At 45.8% G+C, this 23,131-nt stretch overlaps 5 protein-coding genes across 8 annotated transcripts; 3 read left to right on the top strand and 2 right to left on the bottom strand.

Moving 5' to 3' along the window:
• Positions 1 to 36: 36 nt before the first annotated feature.
• Positions 37 to 2,457, top strand: LOC100644970 (T-cell immunomodulatory protein). 3 transcript variants are annotated; one of them, XM_003398629.4, is made up of 3 exons: positions 37 to 165; positions 474 to 2,013; positions 2,097 to 2,457. In XM_003398629.4, the coding sequence occupies exons 2-3, from the start codon at positions 496 to 498 to the stop codon at positions 2,358 to 2,360; spliced, it is 1,782 nt and encodes a 593-aa protein (XP_003398677.1). In that variant the 5' UTR covers positions 37 to 165; positions 474 to 495; the 3' UTR covers positions 2,361 to 2,457. The 3 variants fall into 3 exon arrangements, with proteins under 3 accessions (XP_003398677.1, XP_012168641.1, XP_012168640.1); XM_012313251.3 differs by having other exon boundaries at positions 120 to 374; XM_012313250.3 differs by having other exon boundaries at positions 121 to 325.
• LOC100644730 (cyclin-dependent-like kinase 5) lies at positions 2,387 to 5,283 on the bottom strand. The gene is made up of 7 exons (XM_003398627.4): positions 4,486 to 5,283; positions 4,196 to 4,284; positions 3,894 to 4,087; positions 3,704 to 3,791; positions 3,459 to 3,630; positions 3,189 to 3,400; positions 2,387 to 3,111 (listed from the first exon to the last, which is right to left on the bottom strand). Exons 1-7 carry the CDS (start codon positions 4,520 to 4,522, stop codon positions 3,004 to 3,006), a joined length of 900 nt encoding a protein of 299 aa, XP_003398675.1. The 5' UTR covers positions 4,523 to 5,283; the 3' UTR covers positions 2,387 to 3,003.
• Positions 5,284 to 5,432: 149 nt separating this feature from the next.
• Positions 5,433 to 10,950, bottom strand: LOC105666199. 2 transcript variants are annotated; one of them, XM_012313258.3, is made up of 4 exons: positions 9,985 to 10,925; positions 9,289 to 9,367; positions 8,123 to 8,273; positions 5,433 to 8,060 (listed from the first exon to the last, which is right to left on the bottom strand). In XM_012313258.3, exons 1-4 carry the CDS (start codon positions 10,333 to 10,335, stop codon positions 7,847 to 7,849), a joined length of 795 nt encoding a protein of 264 aa, XP_012168648.3. In that variant the 5' UTR covers positions 10,336 to 10,925; the 3' UTR covers positions 5,433 to 7,846. The 2 variants fall into 2 exon arrangements, with proteins under 2 accessions (XP_012168648.3, XP_012168647.2); XM_012313257.3 differs by lacking the exons at positions 5,433 to 8,060; positions 8,123 to 8,273 and adding an exon at positions 8,419 to 9,034 and having other exon boundaries at positions 9,985 to 10,950.
• LOC110119691 lies at positions 6,447 to 7,752 on the top strand. Its single transcript, XM_020865511.2, has 3 exons — positions 6,447 to 6,461; positions 7,172 to 7,285; positions 7,383 to 7,752. Exons 1-3 carry the CDS (start codon positions 6,447 to 6,449, stop codon positions 7,695 to 7,697), a joined length of 444 nt encoding a protein of 147 aa, XP_020721170.2. The 3' UTR covers positions 7,698 to 7,752.
• Positions 10,951 to 21,093: 10,143 nt separating the features above from the next.
• Positions 21,094 to 23,073, top strand: LOC100645089. The gene is made up of 7 exons (XM_012313259.2): positions 21,094 to 21,409; positions 21,599 to 21,858; positions 21,923 to 22,045; positions 22,108 to 22,163; positions 22,247 to 22,325; positions 22,450 to 22,578; positions 22,652 to 23,073. The coding sequence occupies exons 1-7, from the start codon at positions 21,238 to 21,240 to the stop codon at positions 22,856 to 22,858; spliced, it is 1,026 nt and encodes a 341-aa protein (XP_012168649.2). The 5' UTR covers positions 21,094 to 21,237; the 3' UTR covers positions 22,859 to 23,073.
• Positions 23,074 to 23,131: the final 58 nt, after the last annotated feature.

The raw sequence follows: 23,131 nt of genomic DNA, 5'->3' as shown, positions 1-23,131 counted from the left end.
TGAAAGGTAATAAAATTTTCAGGTGTTTCGCCGTAACAGTGATCGATAAAATAGAAATGTATTCGTTCGTCGCGTTATCGGCCGAGAGATGGCGCTTTCGATAGTCGATTAGCTGTCAAAACAGGATGAGTAATAACCAGTGTTCGATTGCAATTCGTTTAAAACGTAAGTGATAGGATGATGGTATTCTGTACTGTCCTCGGTGAATACTTTTGCGCGTTTCTCACATAATATTAATTTTTCAATACGTCGCGAATAAGGTTTCCTGATTGCTGGATTTCCTAATCGTAATACTGGTTCTCTAACTTGGTTGGACAATTTATAGGTTAGTTTGTCGAACGCGATCGTTGCGTCGTCAAAGAAACATTTCAAAGGTGATTCGTGTTCGAAGGATCTTACCGTCGATCCGATATGAAACACTACGAATACCATACGAATGAAATTGAAATTGAAAATAAAATATCTGTTTCCAGATAAGTAACGACGGACGGCACGATGAGGATTCAGTCGATAATCGTGCTGGTGATAGGGACTGCGATTGCAGTGAAATGCAACGACATTACTCCTGCGGTGTTCGGAAGCGTATTGGACGGTATGCCAGCCGCTTTCGGTGATTTCAACTCCGACGAATTGACCGACGTGTTTATGTTGCGCGAAAATGGTATGAGGGTTGAAATCTTTCTTGCTGCCGAACAGGAGCCTCATTTGAGACCCAGCTCTGACTTGAGCTGCACCTTTCGTCATCTCATCGTCGGTGTAGTACCAGGAGATTTCGATGGAGACGTATTCATGGACGTACTGGTGATCACGTACAACGAAGAAAAGAAATTGTCATACGGATACGTATTGTGGGGTGGAAAAGGTCGGTTAAATTGCACGAACGAACCACTGATAAAGATGACGGGTCAACCGTTGGCTCTCGACTATAACGGCGATATGATAATAGATCTGTTCGGCTTGGATGAATATGGAAAGAGAACGTTCTGGATATTCGACGATAGTAGAAAATCTCCGAGATCCGTGCCGATGAAGGCATCGTCATATCTATCGCAACCTCTGTCACCGATCAGTCAACCCCATTCGAACGCTTATCTAGACCTGAACAACGATTTCTTGGCCGATCTGGTGGTCACTACGAACAAAAATTTTGAAATTTGGCTGGGAGTCGAGCAAGGATTCGAATTTTACAAGCTGATATCGTTTCCCTATGGAATTTCAGAGAATTTCAACGGTGTCCTCGGACAAACGCTCTATCTGGACGTCGAGCTAACCGGCAAAATGGATTTGCTTTTGCCCCTCTGTTTCGATAACGCGTGTACCAACAGCACGATCATGATGTACTCCTCCGACACGTGGTATAATCTGGAAGTGAACTTCAGGGACGGAGACAACGTACTGTGGGGCTTCGTGGTGCCTAACGGGCAACGATACACCGACACCATTACTCTCCGCGGCGGTGACTTCAATATGGACGGATATCCAGACTTGCTGGCTACGCTCAAGTCGACTAGCGGCAAACAGACGCGATCCTATTTGCTGGAGAACGTCGCGTGCGATTCGTGTAACTCGTTCGCTCGAAAATTCCAAGTGAAGTGGCAGGCGTTAAATCCGTTCCACAACGAAACCGCGATGGCGGTGTTCTACGACTTCTATCAAGATGGCATTTTGGACGTGATTTTAGTCGAAGTGGACAAAAGTAGCAACAGCTACCGTACAGCGGCGTTCAAAAACAGTTTGGACTACGACGCAAACTTTGTCAAAGTGATGGTACTCACGGGCCGTAACAATAGCATGTATCCAATTTCGCCGGGCTCGCTCGGCAAGAAAAAGAGAACATACGGGACGAATCTTCCCGGTCCGTCGATAGCATATCGGACCACCACTCAAGACGGCAGCCCACGTAACGCGATTGCGGCTCAGCTACCGCAAAGCGCACACTTTTCCTTGAATTTACCATACACGATCTTTGGTCTAGGTAGAACACCCAACTTTGTCGACGCTCTCACTATCGGGGTAAGTATATTCGCGCGAACTTACATGCCTGTTTTTCGCGTTGTTGTTCGCGAACTGATCGGTGTGTTTGTTTCTCACGACAGGTCGGCGGAAAATCTCGGGAATGGCCGCAAATCATCCCCAACTCCCAGATGGTAATGATTCCGAATCCGATAGCAGAACCTTGGCGATGGAAAGCCCAGCTATTAGTAACTCCCAGTAAATTAATTTTGTTGAGCGCCGCCGCGTTGACCGGCACCTGCAGTTTGATATCCTTTATCATCGTCGCTCTTTATTGGAAAGAGCGAAGGGAAGATAAGATCGAGAAGCTTCAAGAAGCGCACAGGTTTCCCTTTGACGCGATGTAAAGGTTCGATCAAGAGACCGTATGAGATATCTTTAAGAAATGTATTTAATATCTGTAAATTATTTCGTAATCGTTAAATAAATAGATAAATTAACGAATAGATAAATTAATAAATATACAAACATCTACAAAATAAGTGAGCAAGTGAATAAACGAACGTGCATACGCGGCTAGACGCGACTACACGCGACTAGACGCCATGCGTAATACAAGTTCATATACGATCAGCAATACACGTGTGTATGTAGTTTACGGAAATCTTTGGCGATATTTTGTACAGTAAGTTTCTGAAATATATCACGCACTCTGCGCGTTTCGAATATAAATCGTCGTCGCTAATAAAATTGACAATTTATTGATTTCTCTTGGACATTCTTATTATAACACAGGACCCGTCGCTTCGTCTCGCGTCATAACCGACGCATCGAGTGCGAAATATATACTTACGATACTAGTTATATTATATATATATATAATATATAAATATATCGTTTTTTATATATTGTATATTATATATATATAATATATATTTTATATATATATATATATATTTTTTTTTAACAAACGATCTTTGCCGGCGTGATTTTGGTCGTTACGCTACTCGCGACATACGCTGTAGATCGAGGCAATTCGAGTGGCATTCACTACTGACAACGATCGTTTTTAATGGCAGGGTTTAAATCGTTGAAGTAGGGATGCACCATTGCTTCGTCCGCTGACAGCCGTAACGCTGGATTGCATACTAATAACTTCTGAAAAGGACAAGTTTTCCTGGTGAAAATTTGAGACCAGCGATTTTTATCGCGAAACATCGAATACGATGAAATACCTGTAACAAGTCTCTGCCTCTGGAATTAAGTTTCGGCGTAACTTGAGCCAATCCCTGAGCGGGGTGATAGAGTGGAAATGGCTTGTAATCTGGAAGAGTGGTAAAATCCGGCCACGTTTCCTCGACCGGCGTACCCAGCATCTTGAATATTCTCTTCAATTGATCGTCTACGTCCGAACCGGGAAACAGTGGTCTACCGGCGTTTGCTAATTCTGCGCAGTTGAGATCGGCATCGTATTTTTCTCTCTTGTTTGTTAAAAGGTTACTTACCGGCAAATATACAACCGGCGCTCCACATATCGATGGACGTTGTGTATAATTTTGCTCCAAAGAGCACGTCCGGTGGACGGTACCATAACGTAACGACTTCCGCGGAGTAGCATTTTACAGGGATTCCAAAAGCTCTCGCCAGTCCAAAATCGGCTAACTTTAATTCGCCGTTCTGAATAAAAATTTGAGAGGATAAAGCAACTTTTTCTTTTTCCAATTTCTCTGGAAATTACAAAATCACGTACCTTGTTGATCAGCAAATTCTGTGGTTTAAGGTCCCTGTGCAATACGTTTCTACTGTGACAAAATGCCAATCCACGGAGCAATTGGTAGCTGAGAAGCGTAGAAAGCACACGGTCAGCATAGGGTAAAGGGTCTATGCATAACGGTATAATCGGTTCGGCAAATCACAAACGAGTCATTAATGGTACTTACAGAAAGGATTTGACCACGTCCAAATCGATTTCTCCGTTTAGACTGTCGAAATACTTTTTCAAATCTTGATCGCAATGTTCGAAAACCAACGTCAACTTTTTATCGCTGTGCAATACGTCGTACAACCTCACTACATTCTTATGTTTCAACTCTTTCAGTAGACAAATCTCTCTGAGCGCGGACGACGGTACACCCTGCGTGCAACAAACGGAAAAGGTCGTCACGATAAATCGAGTTTCGAATCGGAAGGGAATCTGTAGTGACGCGAATGCGACAGAATCACGTCGGCGCCATAAACTTACTTCGTCGTCTTCATCCAATCGAACTCTCTTTAAAGCAACGATTTCGTGAGTCTCGCGGTTCTTGGCTTTGAAAACGGTTCCATAAGTACCTGAAGTACGCCAGAGATGAATATGTCGTTGGTATTCGCTAGCGAATCGCGAGAACGACGCGTTCTACGATCGGTTGTCAAAAAACACGCACACACCACACATTCACACGTCACATGCACTCGACTCGGCACGCAACACCGGAATTCCAAACGAGAAACCAGACGTAATCGGTAGTCGAAAAAGAATAGGCGCTTGCTTACCTTCTCCTATTTTCTCGAGCTTCTCATATTTTTGCATATTTTTGGCGATTCTTCGGGCGGAATAATCACAGAGTGGTTAGCGCTACACTCGAAACAGTCGTGCACGAGCACACTGCTGCAAGTGGCTCCACGAACCTTTTCTAACGCGCCGTTTCGCCACCAGGTTCGCGCCAATCTTTGTCACGCGCCATTTTTAAACCGCTTCGCCAACGAGTGAAACGAATACGACCTTCGAATGACTTTGAACGCCACGCACACGACTTGGACAACCTCGAAAGGACTCTGCGTATCGTATGGACCCGACCGATCGGTAAATCTATATACGTATACCGACGGAACGAAGCAAATCGAGTCAATTCGAGCAATTGCATTAAATTAATTGAGTTTCACGATAACGGACGCGTAGTATCTGCTCAATTACACGCTACCGTTCGAAACATACGCTTATCGTGGAAACTCGTTCGCTGGGAGAGGGAACGTTTATACACGCAAATGCACATGCAGCATGCATCGTTGTTGTACGTACATCGCGACACGAACTCGAGCGACCGATCGATGCGATTTCAACGACACGCAAACGCGTACATACCGCGCTAAAGAACCACTAGGCGTAGCTGTATAATTTATAAATACTCGCGCGCGTGCACGTTATAAAACGCGTCGCACGAGGGGAAAAACGTGGATAGGCAAGTACTTGAAAGTTCGTACGTCGTTGGACTTTCAAACCGATTGCAAAACGATAATGTCGCGAATTACGCGGAATCCATAGCGATTGCAACGACAACGATACAAACGTCTTCGTATTATCGTTTTTCTTATTTCTTAATACGTATTCGTGTTTCTTTCGTCGTTCTTCTTTCGTGAAAATTATTACCCCCGTTTCTTCCGTTTTTAAGATAACGTAGGAAGAGTATGGATAGCGTAATGGACATGGACGTCACCACAAGCCTGTTATCGATTGTTTATTTTATCGGTTCTTCGATAAGTACACAATGTTGACAATATCAGAAGCAAGGGACTGCGTGAGCAACTCCGAAGGAAAAATATGATAGAAAAATGCGTTTAGAGGCGGCAGTCAAGAAGCAAAAAAAAAAAAAAAAAGACAAAGAAACTATACACGACCAGTGGACGAAGAGTTAATATTAAATTATCCTTATTAAATTATCGCTCGGACGAGTATATACCCATCGAACATCTCGTGTCGTAAAATCGAGAAAACGCAAGCGGCATACACGCAACTACGATCTTCCGATATTCTAAACGGAGGATCGATAGTAACGCGAACCGAAACACTTCGAATCGCGTGGAATCGCAGTCGTATGGTATATGGCGACGAATTCGTATCATTTCCAACACTGTTCGATGCTTGAAGCTCCACGTATGCAGATTCCAAGCGATTTCACGTGTTCCAAATGCCAGCACAACACATCGGAACGAAGAGGGAAATCGTATTAGAATGGAAAGACAAGATGGTTGGGAACGAAGTTGGCAGCGGCCAAGCGTCAGGTCGTGTTTTGTTTCGTCGAGGTATAAATTCGATAGGAAAGTACCGCGTGGAGGACGATGTCACGGGAAAGGAAAATTTTCTCGGCGTTTCACGTCTGATCGTTGCGCGACGATGCGGCTCGTTCAACACGTGCTCGGCAGCTCGATCCCAATGTTCGTCAACATGGCGATTCTGTTCTACGTTCTTCGACGCGTAAGCTACCACAAAACGAATTATCTCGTAGCATCGGCCGCAGGAGCCGAAAGAAGTCGCGTAACAACGATCGTATAGTTTCTAGCGGCTACGAGACTGCGGCGCAAGATCATGACGGAGATGAGAGAATTCACCACGATAGTAACGTATTATAGTCGATGAACGATCGATCGCGCGTACCAATCTTCCGCTAGCATTCCTCGCGTGTTGACAGGTTCGACGGGCACGCGACAACCTCCGCTACATCAGCGAACGAGTGGCCATGGGAATGAACGAGGTACGTATCGCTATCTTTTCCAATTTAACTCTATCGCCAAGGTAGAATTCAGTTTATCCGAATTCCACTTATCGGTGCGAAACTTTATTTCTTTATTTATTTATTCGTCTAATAGCTGAGAACCCTTGTATAGATACAATAACGTTAAACGATGTAAAGCAATTAACAGCCGAGTAGGATGAGTAATTTCTCTGTATCCGGATTGACACTTTACCGACCGATGGCCGGTTAATCGGTTTCTTCCACCGATAGTTACCGATCGATAGTCCATTAATCGGCTTTTTGTCGCCGACAATCTTTCACATTATTTTAGCAGTAATTTGTTATTTAGTACCAAGGTACTTTGCTCAGTTGCGTTTTATATCAATTTGAAAAACGTACCGTTCGCGATGAACAAAAAGAATGGTATCGGAGAGTCTAAACGGAAACAGAGCCAGCGCCAGGGAGAATCTGCGCCTGAGATGCCGGTCGGACGTGCGTATGCTGTTGAATCGCCAGCGGTCGGTAAAGTGTTAAGATCGCAAACAGAAAAATGTCGCGAGCTCTTATCGCGCGAGCGAAAAGTAATAGAAAAATCGTTGATCTGCCGTTGTACGAACTCCGATTGCGTAAATCGTACGGCGAAAAGTTCGGATAAACGGACCTGTACCGTACGACGAAGACGAATCGAACGAAGATAAAGAAAAATCGAATGGAACGCGCGTTCGCAGATCGAGGAGGACGTCGGCAAGGAACTGCGAGTTACCGGTCGGATAACGACGCAGAGCGCGAACCTGGCAGCGGTGTTACGACGGTTCACGGGCCTCGAGGAGAACGTGATCGAGGTATGGTCGTCGCTTTTTCGCTCGTCGTCGGCCCCGAAACGTTCGGAGCAGCGCGAAACGGAAACTAATCGCGCGACGTTTCGATCGTCGGACACAGCTGGTACGTATGGATCGTAATCGAGAGAACGCGAAGGTGGAGACGCCCGTCGACGTAACGACGGAGATCGAGAGGGTGGTTGCAGCTGCCGAGAGGAAGAGCGCGGAGGATCGACGAGTCGCGGGAGAAAAGGACGGGGTCGAAGAGGCGGAACGAGTGGGCGACGGTGCCACGCGGAATCCTCTGTCGAAATTCTCGGCTTGCGGACACCGAGAGACCGGGGCGGTCGTGGCGCGAAAATCGATGGACGGTCGGAGTCGAGTGCGTACCATGCCGGAGGTTCGTCTTCTCGGCGAGTCGCGGCAGACCAAATAAATTTTCTCTCTCGGACGAGACGATCGTTTCGATAGGGTTGCTCGATGGCGAGAAGCAAGACAGAGGAAAAGAAAGAGAAGAAGGTGATGGAGTATCGTGGCGGGAATGGGAAGCGATGGTTCGATGCTTTCCAACGCGTGGAATTTGTTTCAGCCGCGCTGTGCCAGGACGTTGATTCTGCCGTCGCCGGTGATCGTGTCGTCTGCGAATCTCTTGACGAATCCGCTCCAGCCGACGCGATCTATCTCGTCGAGGTTTCGCTTGAAGAAATTGTCGAAAGCCGTGCGGTCGATCTCGTCGATGTTTCGCTTGACGAACCGCTCGAGCAGTTGTCTATCGATCGGAGAGAGCGCGATCGATTTGCTGCGAACAAACGAACGGCAAGGCGATAAAAGAGAAGCGAGGCAACGAGGGGCGCGTCTTACCTGGCGGCCGACGACTCGTCCGCGTAGTCGTCGGCGAGATACCTCGTCGATCCGGAGGAGAGACGAGCCTGCGTGTCCCGCGCGAACGGACGAACGCGCCGCGGACGGTCATCCGCTGGGTCGTCCTGGTCGTCGCGCTGTTTCCTCGCAGCTTGAACGAAACGGAGAAACGCGTTGCGTTAGTACAATTTTCGGTAGCTGCGCGCGAGCGAGAAACGACGTCGAGGAGACGAAAAGAGGCGAGAACCAGAGGTGGAAAAAAAAGGAGAAAAGAAAAAATTGACTCTGCAGCGCTATGCGATAATCGTGCGTTAGCCTTTATTACTATGGTTGCTCTAGTACTACACGCTACACAGAATCGACCGCGGAAACACGGGCGAGCAAAGAACGAAATTTATCGCGTTCATGCAGCGTCCGCGCTACCGAGGTGCCAGTCGGGTCGTCTCTACCGGGTCTCGGCCGGCTCTCGAGACGCGTCGTCGGGCAAATTGCGCACCAAATTTCCTCCACCGATCTGATCCAAATTCCTACGAAGATGATCGGCCGCGCCGTCCAGTCCGCGAACGAGATTTCCCCCACCGATGCTGTCCAAGTTGCGTTCGTTCCGATAGTCCGCCTCTCGAAGCAAATTTCCGCCTCCTATTTGATCGAGATTTCTCCGCGATGGCAACCAGCGACGGGAGCTGTCGTACGAGCCGTCTCGCTCGACCACCAGTCCCCTGCGCAACAGGTTGCCGCCACCGATCTGATCGAGGTTTCGCGAGAATCGATCGTCTTCGGCCTTTCCTTCGTGGACGTACCACCGACCTTTTCCCGGAAGGATCGATCCCCTGCTGAACAACCGGCGTTCCACGTAGCTAGGTCGAGCCGACTGATATCGTTCGTCTTGCGCCGCATTCTCCCGCGGCGAACCTGAAATCCGTCGATCGTCGATCGCAGGTAAGAGGTCGTTCGTCCATCTTCGTTCCCTTCACCGTGATGCACCAACCTCCGCCACCAGGACCCAGCTCGCGCGTTTTCTCACCATCGGTTAAGCGCAGATATCACGGCGAATACGACGCGCACGAAGCGACGGAGAAACGTCTTGGTTTCCTCCGCGGACCAGACACAAGCGTATACGAGAAACAAGCGTACGAGATACACGGAATCAGTCTCTTTTCACTTACCGTGACCTTCCAGATATTCAACGAGGAATTCCGGCTTGCTCGGCCCGTAAAACTCTCTTCGCAGGGAGCTGGTTTCAGCCTGCAACCAACGCGTCGTTCGATTACGTTGGAAATAGTGCCTCGTTCGTCGCGAACGCTCCTCACGCGACCATCCGCTCGATTCACAGTCACGCGACGTATCCGGAGATCGATCCCCGAGAAAATTTCTCCGACCGCGAGATCCTCCGCGAGATTTCCCGCGTGATTTCCCGCACCGTTCCCGACGAACGTCCATCTGCTCTACGTCCTTCTTTTGCCGTACGACGCGTCGCTGAATCAATGGAGAAACCCCCGCTAGCTTTTCCCGTTGCCTTCCCGGGCAACGCGACGACGATCGTCGCGTTCCACGTATTCGTAAAACTTTTCTTCGGTGAATTTACGCTTCGTTCGTCCGTGACTGTCTTTCTGACGTTCGACGACGCTTTCGTACCGATCTGGTCGCGCCGCTTTTACGATCCAATAGCGAACCATGCGACAGAAAGTCGCGCCAGCTATCGCGAAGATCGCTGTTTTCGATCGCGTGACTCGAAATTCCGCGAACGATCGAAACTCTGACTTGCCTAGCTTCTTCGAACTAGAGGAACGACGTTACAACGACGAAATGACAAGCCAGAGTGAGAGAGAGAAAGAGAGAAAAAATAGTAAGAAAGATTTTACCTGGACGGCCAATACGCAACCGGCGATCGAGAGAGCCAGAATCGAGAGAACGAGAAAACAGTGGCGCGTCATTGTCGATTTGACTTCTATCGGAGGTGGGAACGTGGTACCGTCGGTGGTGGTTAAAGTTGCAATGCGAGTCCGCGAGTGTTTCTTCGGCAAAAATCGCGTGCCGTGTACCGGTTCATCTCGCGTTTCCTCGAAATATATAGGGTGTAAGCGCGTCGAGTGCACGGACCGGGGGGTGAAACGCTCCTGGAGAACGCACGCGCCGAACCGTTGCACGCGCCGCCGAAATCCATTATCCGTTACGCGCGACCCTTCGCGCCTCCTGTCCTCGTCCCGAGCCATCGTCGTTCGTCGACGAGTCGTCGCGGCCCATCGAATCGACTTTCCACCACCCACCCACCGATTTCGAACGTTTCGAAAGCGAGTTTCAGCGTGTGAAAAATTAGCCTACGTTGTCGTAGCATCGCGCCACCATCTGTCCGGAAAAGTGTTCCACCTATGCGCATATTTTTCCGCCTGGCTGTGCTACCGTGAAAAACAGATTTTCGTCACTTACCGTGCATCTTTACGAGCAGCGAGCTGCGTAAACCTGCAAATATACGACTTGCCGTTTAGTTGTTCCCCCAGTCTGTGTCGGCCGTTAACAGCGTCGTTGGTTTCGCAGCTTTTCGTAACTCGAGCGGCAGAAATATCGAAACTCGACGTTCGTCGTGGGCATCGCGTCGGAGAAGCGGCGGAAGAAGAAATCGCTACGATAAACGCTTATTAAATGGGGCAAATAAGGTACCTTAAAAAAGGCCAGAATAAGTTGCTTATAATTCTCAATGAGAATCGATCGTAAGATTCTTGCAAATCCTTCGAAAGCGACTACCGCTCGTTCTGTTTACGTTGCCGCCTCGAGTCTTTCGATTCTTGCGACTCTCGAGCGAACAAAATCCCAGGCAGAGTCAGCCGAATTTGCGAAAAGATATCGTCAAAGGGACGTCTGTCCGTCTGTCCTCTGCCCCACTGTATCTGCAGCAGCAATGACGCCGATTATTATTCATTCGTTTATTCGTTTACTTATTCATACGGCTAATACGCTTTGACTAGTTGTAATCGACGTAAACGAGCGTATATCAACGTATAACAAAAGTATGACATTAACGATACGCGTTGCCATGAAATTAAGACGGGCGTAAAGCTTTTTCGACGATGATTATCGCAGAAGTTATCGCGCTTTTCGTGGTTTCCGTGTTTTAGTAATTTGCCATTTTCTACCTAGTCTTTTACGAGCGAAATCGAAGGAAAAAGGCGACACGGACGGGTAAATTCTACCGAATGTCCAAATCGGACAAATTGGGAATGAAGAGAATTGAATAAAAGGAAAAAAGAAGGGAAACGGACGGGTGTCCAACACGCGCATCGAAGGCGTTTAGGTCAACGATATATCTATCAACGAGCGTCTCGTGTTTGTTTCCGAGTTACAACTCGACTTTTTCGCTTCCTGGTTCGAACTTAATCGTCGATCGGATTCGATTCTTTTCTTTTTGTCGCCCCTCGATATACGCACTATCCACGCGTTCGTTAGGAGTCCGCGACCGTTGCCACGCACTCCTTGAACATTCGGCGAAAGCACCGTTGGGATATCGATGGCTCATTAGGCACTTTACCAGGTGTGTTAATACGAAACCGAAAAATGATTAAAAATATTTTATTCGAAGCATCGTCCATCGCTAGCCATACATTTTTCCCACCTGTCTGGCAATTGGTGGATGCCACGCCAAAAAAGCTGTCGCTCTTTTGAGGCAAACCAGTCGTCGAGGCATTTTCGTACATTTTCGTAAGAAGCGAAGCGCTGGTCAGAAAGCGCGTGTCCCATCGATGCAAATAAATAGTAATCGGGCGGAGCCAAGTCTGGCGAGTAAGCCGCGTGCGAAAGTATCTCCCAACCGAACGCTTCGATCGTTTCCTTGACCGGTTTTGCTGTACGCGATGGTGCATCATCATGAAGCAAAATTACTTTGTGTTGCCTTTTTCGATATTCTGGTCGTTTTTCACGCAAAGCTTGATTCAAATCGATCGTTCGTTGTCGGTATTAACGGTTTCGCCAGGTTTTAACAGCTCGTAACAGATCACACCCTTCTGATCCCACCAAACACAGAGCATTGTTTTCCGTCCATAGCGATTTGGTCTTGTAGTCGATGTCGGTGGTTCGCCTGGAGCTAAATATATCCACTTTTCATCGCCAGTCGCAATTCGGCGGAGAAATGACTTTCTTTCGTATCTGGCGAGCAGCATTTCGCAAGTGGTTTTTCGGTTTTCCTGCTGTCTTTCATTCAGTACTTGTGGAACCCATTTTCCCACCTTCTGGATCTTTCCCATGGCTTTCAAACGTATGGAGACGGCTTCTCGCGTCACGTTTAATCGATCAGCGAGTTGTCGTTGCGTTTGAGCGTCATCCTCGTCCAACGATGCTTGCGATTCGCTGTCTCGAAACTTTTTCGGTGGTCTTCCACGTTCTTTGTTCCTCGCGTCAAAATTGCCACTTCTGGATTTTTTTAACCGCTCAAAGCACTGTGATTTACCAAGAGCATGCTCACCGTGAGCTTCGACAAGCATTCGATGCGATCCTGCGGCAGTTTTCTTCGAATGGTAACAGAAAATCGATGCTGTCCGCAAATCGTATTTTCCAGGCACAAAATTCGACACGTTCAACGCTGTTACAAACTATGCTGTTGTATGAAACTTGTATTGTTCTCAGTCGAAAATGTTTGTCAGATGTCAACAAAAACTTTTGGCATCAATAACGCAGTTCACTGATAACTACATTATCAGCTAGAGTATCTATAGACAAATTCCGGTTTCATACTTACAGACCTGATAGATACGAGATGGGTCGTCGGTGAAGGTGGCCGCAAGAAATACTCACGATTTTCAACGATAACGTTTTATAACACGTTGACTGCCACGACACCCGTATTCGGGTGTCGGGAAAGTTTCTGGTCGGGCCGCGTAACCCATATTCGGGTGTCGCTTATTTGACTACTCGCGAAGGATCGTCGTAGGTATCTGAAAAGATATTCCATGATAATAAAACTGCTGAATCGTTATAAAAATAATACGAAAACGGTTTATTAAAAAATTACTTAGAACGTAAAACTTTAAAGCATTCTATACATAACCGAGGATGGTCGGGACGATTTGGACATGTTGAAGTGAAGTCACCACTTCTACGAGAACTCCACATCTGGTCTTCTTAGTTTTCTCAAGCGCCGAAGCCATCGACAGCGTATAGACGAAAGAATAGCAGGAAGGCAGACCATAAACAGTAGACAGGCGACGTTGGCTTCGGGGTTTTTCAGTTATAAGGGAACACTGCTAGCGTGCGGATCTGGACCAGCTCAAATTGCATTCCTACTTATTATTACGCTTCTCTATTAAATTAAATATATATATTTTGTACCTTGCACTTTATCCACGCGTTTTCTCTCTTTATACGTCTAATAATACCTCAACAGGACAATAAGTCGTTGTTTCCTTCAAATTCTTTAGCGCCTTCGTTCGGTCCGTTCGACGTCCTTTATTTGCGTAACGTATTGGGTCATGCCATAAGTTCGTGCCGACTTTTGTGTATACATTTCACGTGTCGATTTATAAACATACGGCGATAAGGGACCCGAAGATACGGCACTTGAAAAATGGGAAGAAGTTGTAGAACGAGAGGGGGATTGCATTTTTTCATGAAACTGAAAGGTACGTAAACGATCTTAACATACATAACCGCTCGAAAAACGGAACGAACTTATGGGACGACCTAACAGTTTGCACGCGCGTCTAATGCTTCTTCCGGAATCATTTCTCCGAACGGCGATATTACGCCGACTACGTCGAAGACAAGGACTTTTTGTATTTTCAGACAGCCCAAATAATTTTGCAACTAATAATCGTCCAAATATTCTAATATTTATATTCTTGCTTGTTGCAATTTTGTAAACCGTCGAAGCGTTTGCAACGGAAATTCGCAGAAGCAGTCGAATGCCAAGATCTCCGTATCATTTGATTCTTTCTCTAATTGCGGTGGCATAAAAAACCATTTGATCGGAATAATCTATACCGCACTTTCCTTCGTTATATTCAACAACAGCTAATGGTTTTAATGTTGCGAACAAACGAAACGAAAGATCATTCTCGAGACCGACACACGAGCGACTCGCATTACTAAAATATCGATAATAAGCACCTGGCAGAGAACGCTCGGTACTGCTGCACGCGTGGCCTCACGGACATTTCTTTGAAAACCCCGTCACTGAAACCATCGACAGCGTATATCGGTGGTGTCCCACCATAAACTTAAACTTTTGGTTTATTGGCCCTGTAAGTGTTATATGTTTATGAATGGTCCTTGGAACAGTCCTTAACCCTTTCACTACGAACGTGCCCTATAGACGCCGTACGCGCGATGACAAATGCACGTTTTCCGTCGCAGTGCTCCGTTCAGTACCGCTATTCCGGCGGCACGGTGGCCCGTACAGCGGCGTCGCTCCGACGGAGCACACTGCCGTAGCGAAAGGGTTAAGGCTATCGAGGGTACGCAGTAAGGACGCGTAGACGTCTGGATGCAATCTTGCCCTCGGTGCGTGACCCGGTCTCCGTTACATCGGCTTCGGGGAGTTCAGTTATAGGGTAACGCTGCTGGCGCGCGGATCTGGACCAGCTCGAATCGTATTCCTACTTGTAATCACGCTTCTTTGTTAAAATATATTTTCTACCTTACAATTTACCCACGCGTTTCTCTCTTTATACATCCAACGACCTCAAGAGCCGCGATACTCTGCGACAAAACAACTACGCGAGGCATCTTCGAGTCGAAACGTCTTGCGACGCATGTGCCGCTAGGCTAAAGGTCACGCGATAGCGTCTTAGGATGGACGCGCCAAGTTCACCTTTCCGTCGTCTACGCACAAGACCAGACTCGAAGAAACCTCTTCTCCGAGCAACAACGTATTCGTCGTGCACGCACGTACGCACACGCGACACGCGTCGGAGCAGAGAGCGTTAAAGCGTCGCGACGTACGATTCCGGTCGGCCCGAAACCGGCGCCCTTCGCGCAGTTTCTCACGCTCCATGGCTTTGATTCTCGTAAAGCGTCAACGGGACGTTGATAATTTAATCCAACGCGTCGCGACCGCCTATACACTTACGCACCTGTTGTGGCATTCACGGCCGGCGAGTATTATTTTCCGCACCAGATACGAAGCGAGATCGATCGCGGTTTCCTGCTCTCGTTCCCCTCTGTTTCAACGTTGCGACGCGTCGACGAACGAAATCCAGTCGTTTCTAACGCAAGTGCAAGGACGACGATGATCGTCGGTCGATCGATCGAGCGTCGCGTTAGCGTACGTTAACGATCGAAATTCCTCTGCGAATAATCGCGGGTCGATCGTTGAACGAAACGCGTTTCACGATGGCCGTACACTCGGGTCTCGACGTTTCAAGGTCGCTGCTGATCGATTTCAAGGTGAGTCAGGCGAAGTCCACTCGATGATCCTGAGGTGGATAGGCGGATAGAAACACTCGAGTATAATTAACGGTATATTTATTACTGTTGAGGTTATTCGGTATATAAAGAGAGAAAAACGCGTGGATAAAGTGTAAGATACAAGATATATATTTGACTTGATAGTGGAATACAGGAATACAATTTGAGCTGGTCCAGATCCGCACGCTAGCAGTGTTACTTTATGACTGAAAACCCCGAAGTCAACGTCGCCTGTCTACAGTTTATGGTCTGCCTCTCTGCTATTCTTTCGTCTATGTGCTGTCGATGACTTCAGCGCTCGAGAAAGCTAAAAAGACCAGATGTGGAGTTTTCCTAGAAGTGGTGACCACTTCAACAATTACCCTTGGAGTGCCCAGTACTCTTGGCCTATGCGGTCGGTATGGACCAGCGCTGACGATCGCCGTGGACGGAGTACTCTTTCGTTAGACCGAACTCTGTCGATTGACTATTCAAAGGGCAAATCGTAATAAGTTATAGTAATTCTTTCGCGCGAGATTAAATGATTCGAGAGCGTTATTTTTTAGTATTAATTATTTATTATAAACATCGAAATTTACAGTTAACTAGAATTTGGGTAATAAACTAGAAAACAATAAACTAGAAAACTAAATTTAGTAAATATAACACAGGTTGATAATTCAGTTGCGCGTGCAAAATTTCAAAACAATTATCGATACTTGATCCGACATCGCATTTTCCGCATTCCCTTATTTTTCGCACGAACGACACATTTTCTTCTTGATAATTAGACGCGACTGTCGGCGAAACGGGTAGACAACTGCTGTAACGAGGCATTATTGGCATTTAGTCTACTAAGGAATGCATTTATATTTATCTCACACAAACGTAACAGCATTACTTCTGCGTAGGTGTTTGGAAAAATTGACAAACGCATACATGCGTCCTTAATCCATGCCGGCCACTTACAGAAAACGCGTATATGTAGTATCGGGGCCAAAAGGCCTAAGGTATCGGCGAACTGTAAACAAAGTACCGTTTAGCATCAATGTACCGTTGGGTCCTTTAAGTGGACAGTTTTCGTGAAAAGGCTGCGTGACCTTGACCACGAGGGTTTCGAGATACCTGTTCCGAAGAACGGGAAAAGGCAGAGTGTGCAGAGTGTGCAGAGCGTGTGGAGTGTGCGGAGTGGGCAGAGCTTGAATTGGGAAGCAGAAAGCCGCATGCGAGAATAGAACGTAAAACAGGATTGTAATCATTTCGTTGCTTCGAAATAATATATATTAAATCAAAACATCATTACTTGTCCTTTCTCTCTAAGACCCATTTAGATACTACATATATATGTCCTTAGTCCACGTCGATAGCTTTCGCCAGACGCCTATATGCGCCCACAGCACTCTAAGGATTAATAGTCAATCGACGGAGTTCGGTCTAGCGAAAAAGTACTCCGTCCACGGCGATCGTCAGCGCTGGTCCGTACGGACCGCATAGGCCCCGAGTACTCGGCACCCTAAGGGTTTTGATATGGTTTTATATAGCAATATTTTACTCTGCACGCTTAAGCTGGAACGTCTGCCAATGAGCCGGTAGAATTTTTTAAATTTTGATTTAAGTTATTTGGATTTATCTACGATGTATCGTTTCCATGTGATTCTTCGGTCCAGAATCATGTCCAGATATCTGACTGAGCTAGAAGAATGGAACTACCAAGATATTTTTCTCGGTATACACGCTCCAAACGCAAGATTCGCTGATCCGTCTCGTTCGTCGGCTCGTGGTGGTGGAACGGTTCCTGCGAGTCACAATACGAGTTACGAGATCCCGCAGAGGCTTATTGTTCGAGCTGCCCTTGGCAAATGCCGAAATTGGCGATCGCGTCGCTACCGTTTCCCATCTTTCCATCCAATTCCATTCCTTTGCACTTCTCTCTCCCGCAGATACGCGTTCCAGGGCTGCGAGAACCGAACACCGGATGCAACATCGGTCCCGAAATTCCTAAATCGCAACTGGCATCTAAACGGGCTTTTGGTCGTTTCTATCCAATTTCGAACGCTAAACGAGATTGATCGCCCTCGCTTCTCGATTCGTTTTGCTCTCCATTCTCGTTCTTCTTTTCGTTCCAGCAACCTTCGAGTATCCTAAAATGTCGAAAGTAGTCGGGTCGTAACGTCGTCGTCGTTACCTTTACCAGTTACGCTTTAACTGCGTTTCGTCTTCAATGGACAGCGACGATAACGTAAGAAAAGAAGAGAGCGAAGGAAAAAGAAGATAAAAGATAGCGCTTCTACTTTTTAGCTTATTTTCCTTTTAGGGTCGACTATAGACGCTTGTACTTTCAAAAAGTACAAAAGGTACATCGATCATTGGACCATGCACCGACGGTGACGATGCGGAGCATGCGTTGTTCCACTGTCCTAGGTGGATTTACGAGAGCACCGAATTTGAGAGCTACGTTGGCATGCCACTTACGGTGGAAAATTCGATAAAGCCAGTAACCAGGAAACAGGACAATTGGACTAGGTTCCGAGCGTTTTCCAGGAAAATTATGCAAAAAAGATGAGTGCCAGAGAGGATCGTGGAGAGGAGGAAAAGACGAGCTCGTAAACTGAATTGAGGAGACTGAACTATCGAGGTGTTACACGCTAAGGCCAACCCTGAAGTAACGTCGAAAGGCAGTTCCGGGGTTGGATCCTCTACCATAAGAGGAGCGGATAGAGGAAAGGTTTTTAGTGGGTATGGCGACTTCATCCATCGAGTCCCACATACTCAGTTACTGGGTATACGTAACAGCATTTTCCCCTACTCGAGAGAAAAAAAAAAAGAAAAATAAAAAGGGTCGACGATAAAGGATAAGAGAAGGTAGGAACACTTTAGCCTGTATGGTCACTCGAGACGTTGTTTGCATGGCAATTGATTCATGCGTTTAACTTTATCCCCGTGTCCGTCGATCGTGTCCCGAAGCCTCGTTCGATAGACAGCTTTTGACTAAAGAGCACTCCGTTTTTCGATAGCGCGACAGCCGACGATAACGCGATTGACAGCTACTCGATGTCGTTGTCTTATCTCTCGGCAGGCCTTTTCGCAGCTGATACACCGGTCGAACGACGGGTCTTCGTTTAGGCCGTCGGTTTTATTCCGGAGTTGCGTTCGTCGTCGTCGTCGAGCGACTGCTCCCGCGGGATCGCACGAGTCTGACCGAGAAGAGATTACGGCGGTCAATGGGAAAACGAATAAACTGGACTCGCTCCCTGGAGAATGACTTTTGTCGTCGTTGTCAGACGCCTGACATCAACTTTTATTACCGTGGCTGAACGTTTCAGCTAAAAACCGACCCGTTGTTGTCGTTGAAACGTTGACACGATCCGAACGCCATTCGTTTGGTCGCGTTCCGGCTGCGCGGAGAATCGCTAGCCGACCTTTACAACGCAACGCGAGAACGGGTGACAACTAATTTTAGACTGTGCCTTGGTGAACGGATCTTTGTCGCCGCCGTAACGGAGTAGTCGCAAACTACTCGTTGCATGGAACGCCATGTATAATCGAGTAATTAATAGAATTACCGGAAACAGGAAGGTTTGGTAACGTTAATAGCTGCTAACCGAACGTATCGAAGCAACTCCTCCTCTTTGCGCTTGATATAGCTTGCCCCGAGCGAAACGCTTCGTCTTTCGAGCGACGATTCGAAAACGAACAGCAAAACGCTACGTCGCACCATTTGTAAGCTTTCGATCGTCATCTCCTGTGAGATGGATCGTTTCAGCTATATCGGTCAAGCTACGCAATCAGATTACTTTAAAATTGCACAATTACGCAAATTATTATGCAAAAAGTTTCATACTTGCAAATCGAATTGGAAAACGCTGAATCGTTTGAAATCCTTGAAAAACCCAATCCTTTCCAACTGTCATTAGCGTAACGAATCAGTTGTAAACGAAGAAGTTGAAGAAAATTGAAAATATTAAGAGAATAAAATAGCAGAGAGATATTCCATAATTTTTAAAAAACACCTGAAAATATCGTCATTCACTGAAAAATTTCAAGGGTAAAAGATTTCCTGTTCAAGTGAGAAAGTCGACTAAAACAGCGTCTATGATTGAAAAAGCAGAATCTCGATAGAAAATTGTTTTACCTACCGAGTCTTATAGATAAAACACTATACCTTGGATAGTTTATTTATTCTTTCCTACGAATTCATAGAAATTTACAATCTGATCATGATATACATTTCTACCTATAAATAAATAATCTTTTATATTTCAAAAAATTATTCCCTTTTCGTTAAAGATGCGAGTATGCGAAATAAAAATGCAATCTTTAATATATTTATGTGACGGTACAATCGAATGTAACTTCATATAAGTGGTATGTTAAGCCAGAGATGAGTGAGAAGATAATGAGCATGGAAAAATTTAGTCAGAAGTACGTTTCAGAATCGGCTAAGGACAGTATAAACGTGACGTTAAAAGACGTGACGAGACACGGTTATACCTAAAGTTCTGAAATATCGAAAAATACCGGAAAAAGATAAAGTTATCGTATCACAGACCAGATACGGAATAAACGTGACATTTGTGACGTCTGTATCGGTAGGCCGACGTCTTACTGTTTTACCGACATAATTACGAGGAATTTCTGTATTTATCGCTGCTCCGTATTTGACGCGAATCCTGTTATCGTCTCTATATCACCTATACCTGACAATCGAGGTACACCTATATTATTCGCAATTCAATAAAGAATAAATGCACCGATAGATTCCAGCTTGGTTTAAACGTCTCGCATTTCAGTTCAGTTAAAATATTAAGGATCGCAATTGACGAGAAGATAAAGTTTCGCTCATTTATTTTTTTAATTTCATCAAGCCGAAACGAGGCGAGGTCGCGTGAAAACGCGCGCAAATGAAACAAAACGCGAGAAAACACGCGTAAGATCACGTCAAATAAAAGTTATAGATCTAGACAAGATACATCTTTCGTGTTCTTCTTAATGTTACTTCTTTTTTTATGACAAGCAGTTTAAGAGAAAAAATGAAGAAAAAAACTTGGGAATGATTGTATAGATCTTTTTTTTATTTGAAAATTGAAATTGCCTTGGTCATTTTATACCAATTAGGGCTAATATTAAGAAAAATATCATCATATTTTTTTAAATTGTGGTTAGTCTATCGATATATGTATAATAGATTCCGCACGAAATCACCGTTCCAATCAGTTGCAGAAGTATAGGATTCTACACTTTCTTTGCAAACTGTTCTATTCTATCATTTACTTGCAATTTTATAGGAAAATTTAATTTCAATTCAAACCACTACTATACTGAATCGATAACGTTGAATGCGATACGAAAATGGCATGGGGTGGTTAGCTGACCGCCCAAACCTTGCGACACGAAAAAGCATTGAATGTCATGTCTACCCTATACCTCGTTGGTAATTTCAAAAACTAGCGTCTCTAGCAGTAATGTACTATATTATACGGTACAATATGTATGTACATATCATATCAGATCTACGTAATCTCTATATAATACATATATATTATTGACATACATGTATCATACTGTGCATATTTTTTTTAATTTTCTGATTATGTAATAACTTGCCTTCGGAAGAACGTGTTTGCGCTTTAAAATGTGATGAAATACCATTATACGTTTCCGAGAAATACTGTATGAAGCAGGATTTGATTAAAATTTTTTGACATGGAAAAAGATAAAAGAAGTTGCTAAGCTCTCGTTGCTTTATGGCCGCGAGATGGCGATCGCATCGGACGACCGTCGATCGATACGTTGTCACTTGCCACCGCGTCATTCGCGTGAAAATGAAAACGGAGACTGTTTTACTTTTTTTGACGTGTTACTTTCTCGCGGGAAGCATCGCGGACTACCAATTCCTCAGGGACAATTACGTTGAAGGTAAGCGCACGAATGTCAAATCGATTCGAGCTACATCATACTGTGTATTCGTATTGTCTGCATTTCCCAGCTATACTAGACACGCGTATCCCGCCTTTCTTAACCTCGAACACTCGTTCTTTCCCGATCGTCATCTCCTTTTTCAAGACCTTTCTCGAACGAACTTAATCTTTGATCGAAACATTGCAGAAGATGCGCAACAGTACGACGATTTCGATCGATTAACCTCGTTACGAAAGTACGCGTTTGATCATGACCGCGAGAGTCGTCGAAACATTGACGATGAATTGGAGAATTGGACTGGCCGATGGATGCCCGACAGGCCAAACGAGTTCACTCCACCTCCCAAAGTACTCGCAAATGTCGATCAGATAACGCTTTCTGGATCCTCTCAATCCCTTCACGGAGTACCGATGGGATACCCGTCAAGAAACTGCGACGATGCCAAAGTACAATTTGCGTCTTTTGTTCTTTGATCGATTCTTTGACATTGATTCTCCCATTTTCTTTTAGACCAACTTGACCCTGGATTGGGACGGTAATCCGATCAATTACACCTGCTACGACAACAGAATCGTCCCGAATAGAAACACGATAGCGCTCAAGTACTGCGAACGCATTCCAAAGTATTACGTGGCAAGTATTTAATCGCAACAGCGGTGGCAAAGACGCTAGGTAATCGACTCGAATGTTCACAGGCTACGCATAAATGCATGTACGAGGAAATAGAATACGACGACGACGTTCCGCTGTTGTAAGTACGCTGTTGTGTCTTTTCGTTAACGAAAAACCAATTAGGATCGTATACTCGTAATACTAGCTGTGCGCTATCTTCAGCGGACCGCACAGGCCACTCTGGCCTATCTACGGCGAATACAAATTTTTACCGAAGCAGAGGTGGCTCCATAATCTCGAGGTAATTACAACGTCCAACGCATTTTTGACTGATTTATTTTCTCTCTTTCCGTTACCCGTCCCTATACCCGTTTGTAACCATTCTTTCGTTTCTTTCTGCTTTTATCTCCTGCCTCTGGGTTTAGCACGGAGCGATCGTCGCATTGTATCATCCATGCGCCAATCCGATGGAAGTAAGGCGTCTGAAGAGTCTGGTCTCGAACTGTCTACGACGACACGTGATCAGCCCGTACAACCTGCTAGACGAACGCCGTGTAAGCCCTTGTAATTGCTAGAATTACTCTGTTTCGAAAAAACTGGATTAAACTTCAGATATCGATGTTTCAGCCATTCGTTCTGGTTGCGTGGGGGTGTCGTCTGAGCATGTCTTATGTGAATCCCGAACTGGTGGTTGGATTCATTCGCGAGCACGCCCTTCGTGGGCCGGAGGAGATCGCGAGGAACGGCGATTTCGCAGAAAATCTGCTACATCCAGCTGAAATCGTGTCCGATCTCGATGATACAGTTTTGTGCCCGAACGTGCGTACAGTTTAACGCAATTGACATCGCGTATCCGTATCATATCTACGTGTACATACCAACACCTGAACCTTTTACTACTTATTTATTAGCTGTGTTTTCTTTTCCCTTCCGTCCAGCAGTTTCCCATCAACTTTCCAAACTCTCCTCTCCTTTTCTCCTTCGTTGTTCGTCGTTTTATCGTGACAACATATAACAGAAGAATTAATAAAGATAAAATCGAATCGAAAGTCAACGTTGAATTTTTTTTTTCCTTTTTTTTCCCTTTTTCGCTCGATCAACGGACCC

Source organism: Bombus terrestris, chromosome 11 (assembly GCF_910591885.1).
Source record: "Bombus terrestris chromosome 11, iyBomTerr1.2, whole genome shotgun sequence".
Taxonomy (NCBI): Eukaryota; Metazoa; Arthropoda; class Insecta; order Hymenoptera; family Apidae; genus Bombus; species Bombus terrestris.
This window is presented reverse-complemented; position numbering and strand designations above follow the sequence as displayed.

What these genes read in the sequence shown, in the direction of transcription:
- LOC100644970 (XM_003398629.4), top strand. Translation starts at nt 496, where the DNA reads ATGAGGATTCAGTCGATAATCGTGCTGGTGATAGGGACTGCGATTGCA. An exon ending in TCGACGCTCTCACTATCGGG is followed by an intron (nt 2,014 to 2,096) that starts GTAAGTATATTC and finishes TTCTCACGACAG; the next exon opens with GTCGGCGGAAAATCTCGGGA.
- LOC100644730 (XM_003398627.4), bottom strand. Translation starts at nt 4,522, where the DNA reads ATGCAAAAATATGAGAAGCTCGAGAAAATAGGAGAAG. An exon ending in GCTCGAGAAAATAGGAGAAG is followed by an intron (nt 4,285 to 4,485) that starts GTAAGCAAGCGC and finishes GGCGTACTTCAG; the next exon opens with GTACTTATGGAACCGTTTTC. An exon ending in CGCCGGTTGTATATTTGCCG is followed by an intron (nt 3,401 to 3,458) that starts GTAAGTAACCTT and finishes TCAACTGCGCAG; the next exon opens with AATTAGCAAACGCCGGTAGA.
- LOC110119691 (XM_020865511.2), top strand. An exon ending in TCGAGGAGAACGTGATCGAG is followed by an intron (nt 7,286 to 7,382) that starts GTATGGTCGTCG and finishes CGTCGGACACAG; the next exon opens with CTGGTACGTATGGATCGTAA.
- LOC105666199 (XM_012313257.3), bottom strand. Translation starts at nt 10,335, where the DNA reads ATGGCTCGGGACGAGGACAGGAGGCGCGAAGGGTCGCGCGTAACGGAT. An exon ending in GTTGCGTATTGGCCGTCCAG is followed by an intron (nt 9,368 to 9,984) that starts GTAAAATCTTTC and finishes CGTTGGTTGCAG; the next exon opens with GCTGAAACCAGCTCCCTGCG. An exon ending in TGAATATCTGGAAGGTCACG is followed by an intron (nt 9,035 to 9,288) that starts GTAAGTGAAAAG and finishes GACGGATTTCAG; the next exon opens with GTTCGCCGCGGGAGAATGCG.
- LOC100645089 (XM_012313259.2), top strand. Translation starts at nt 21,238, where the DNA reads ATGGCCGCGAGATGGCGATCGCATCGGACGACCGTCGATCGATACGTT. An exon ending in CAGGGACAATTACGTTGAAG is followed by an intron (nt 21,410 to 21,598) that starts GTAAGCGCACGA and finishes GAAACATTGCAG; the next exon opens with AAGATGCGCAACAGTACGAC. An exon ending in ACCTGCTAGACGAACGCCGT is followed by an intron (nt 22,579 to 22,651) that starts GTAAGCCCTTGT and finishes TCGATGTTTCAG; the next exon opens with CCATTCGTTCTGGTTGCGTG.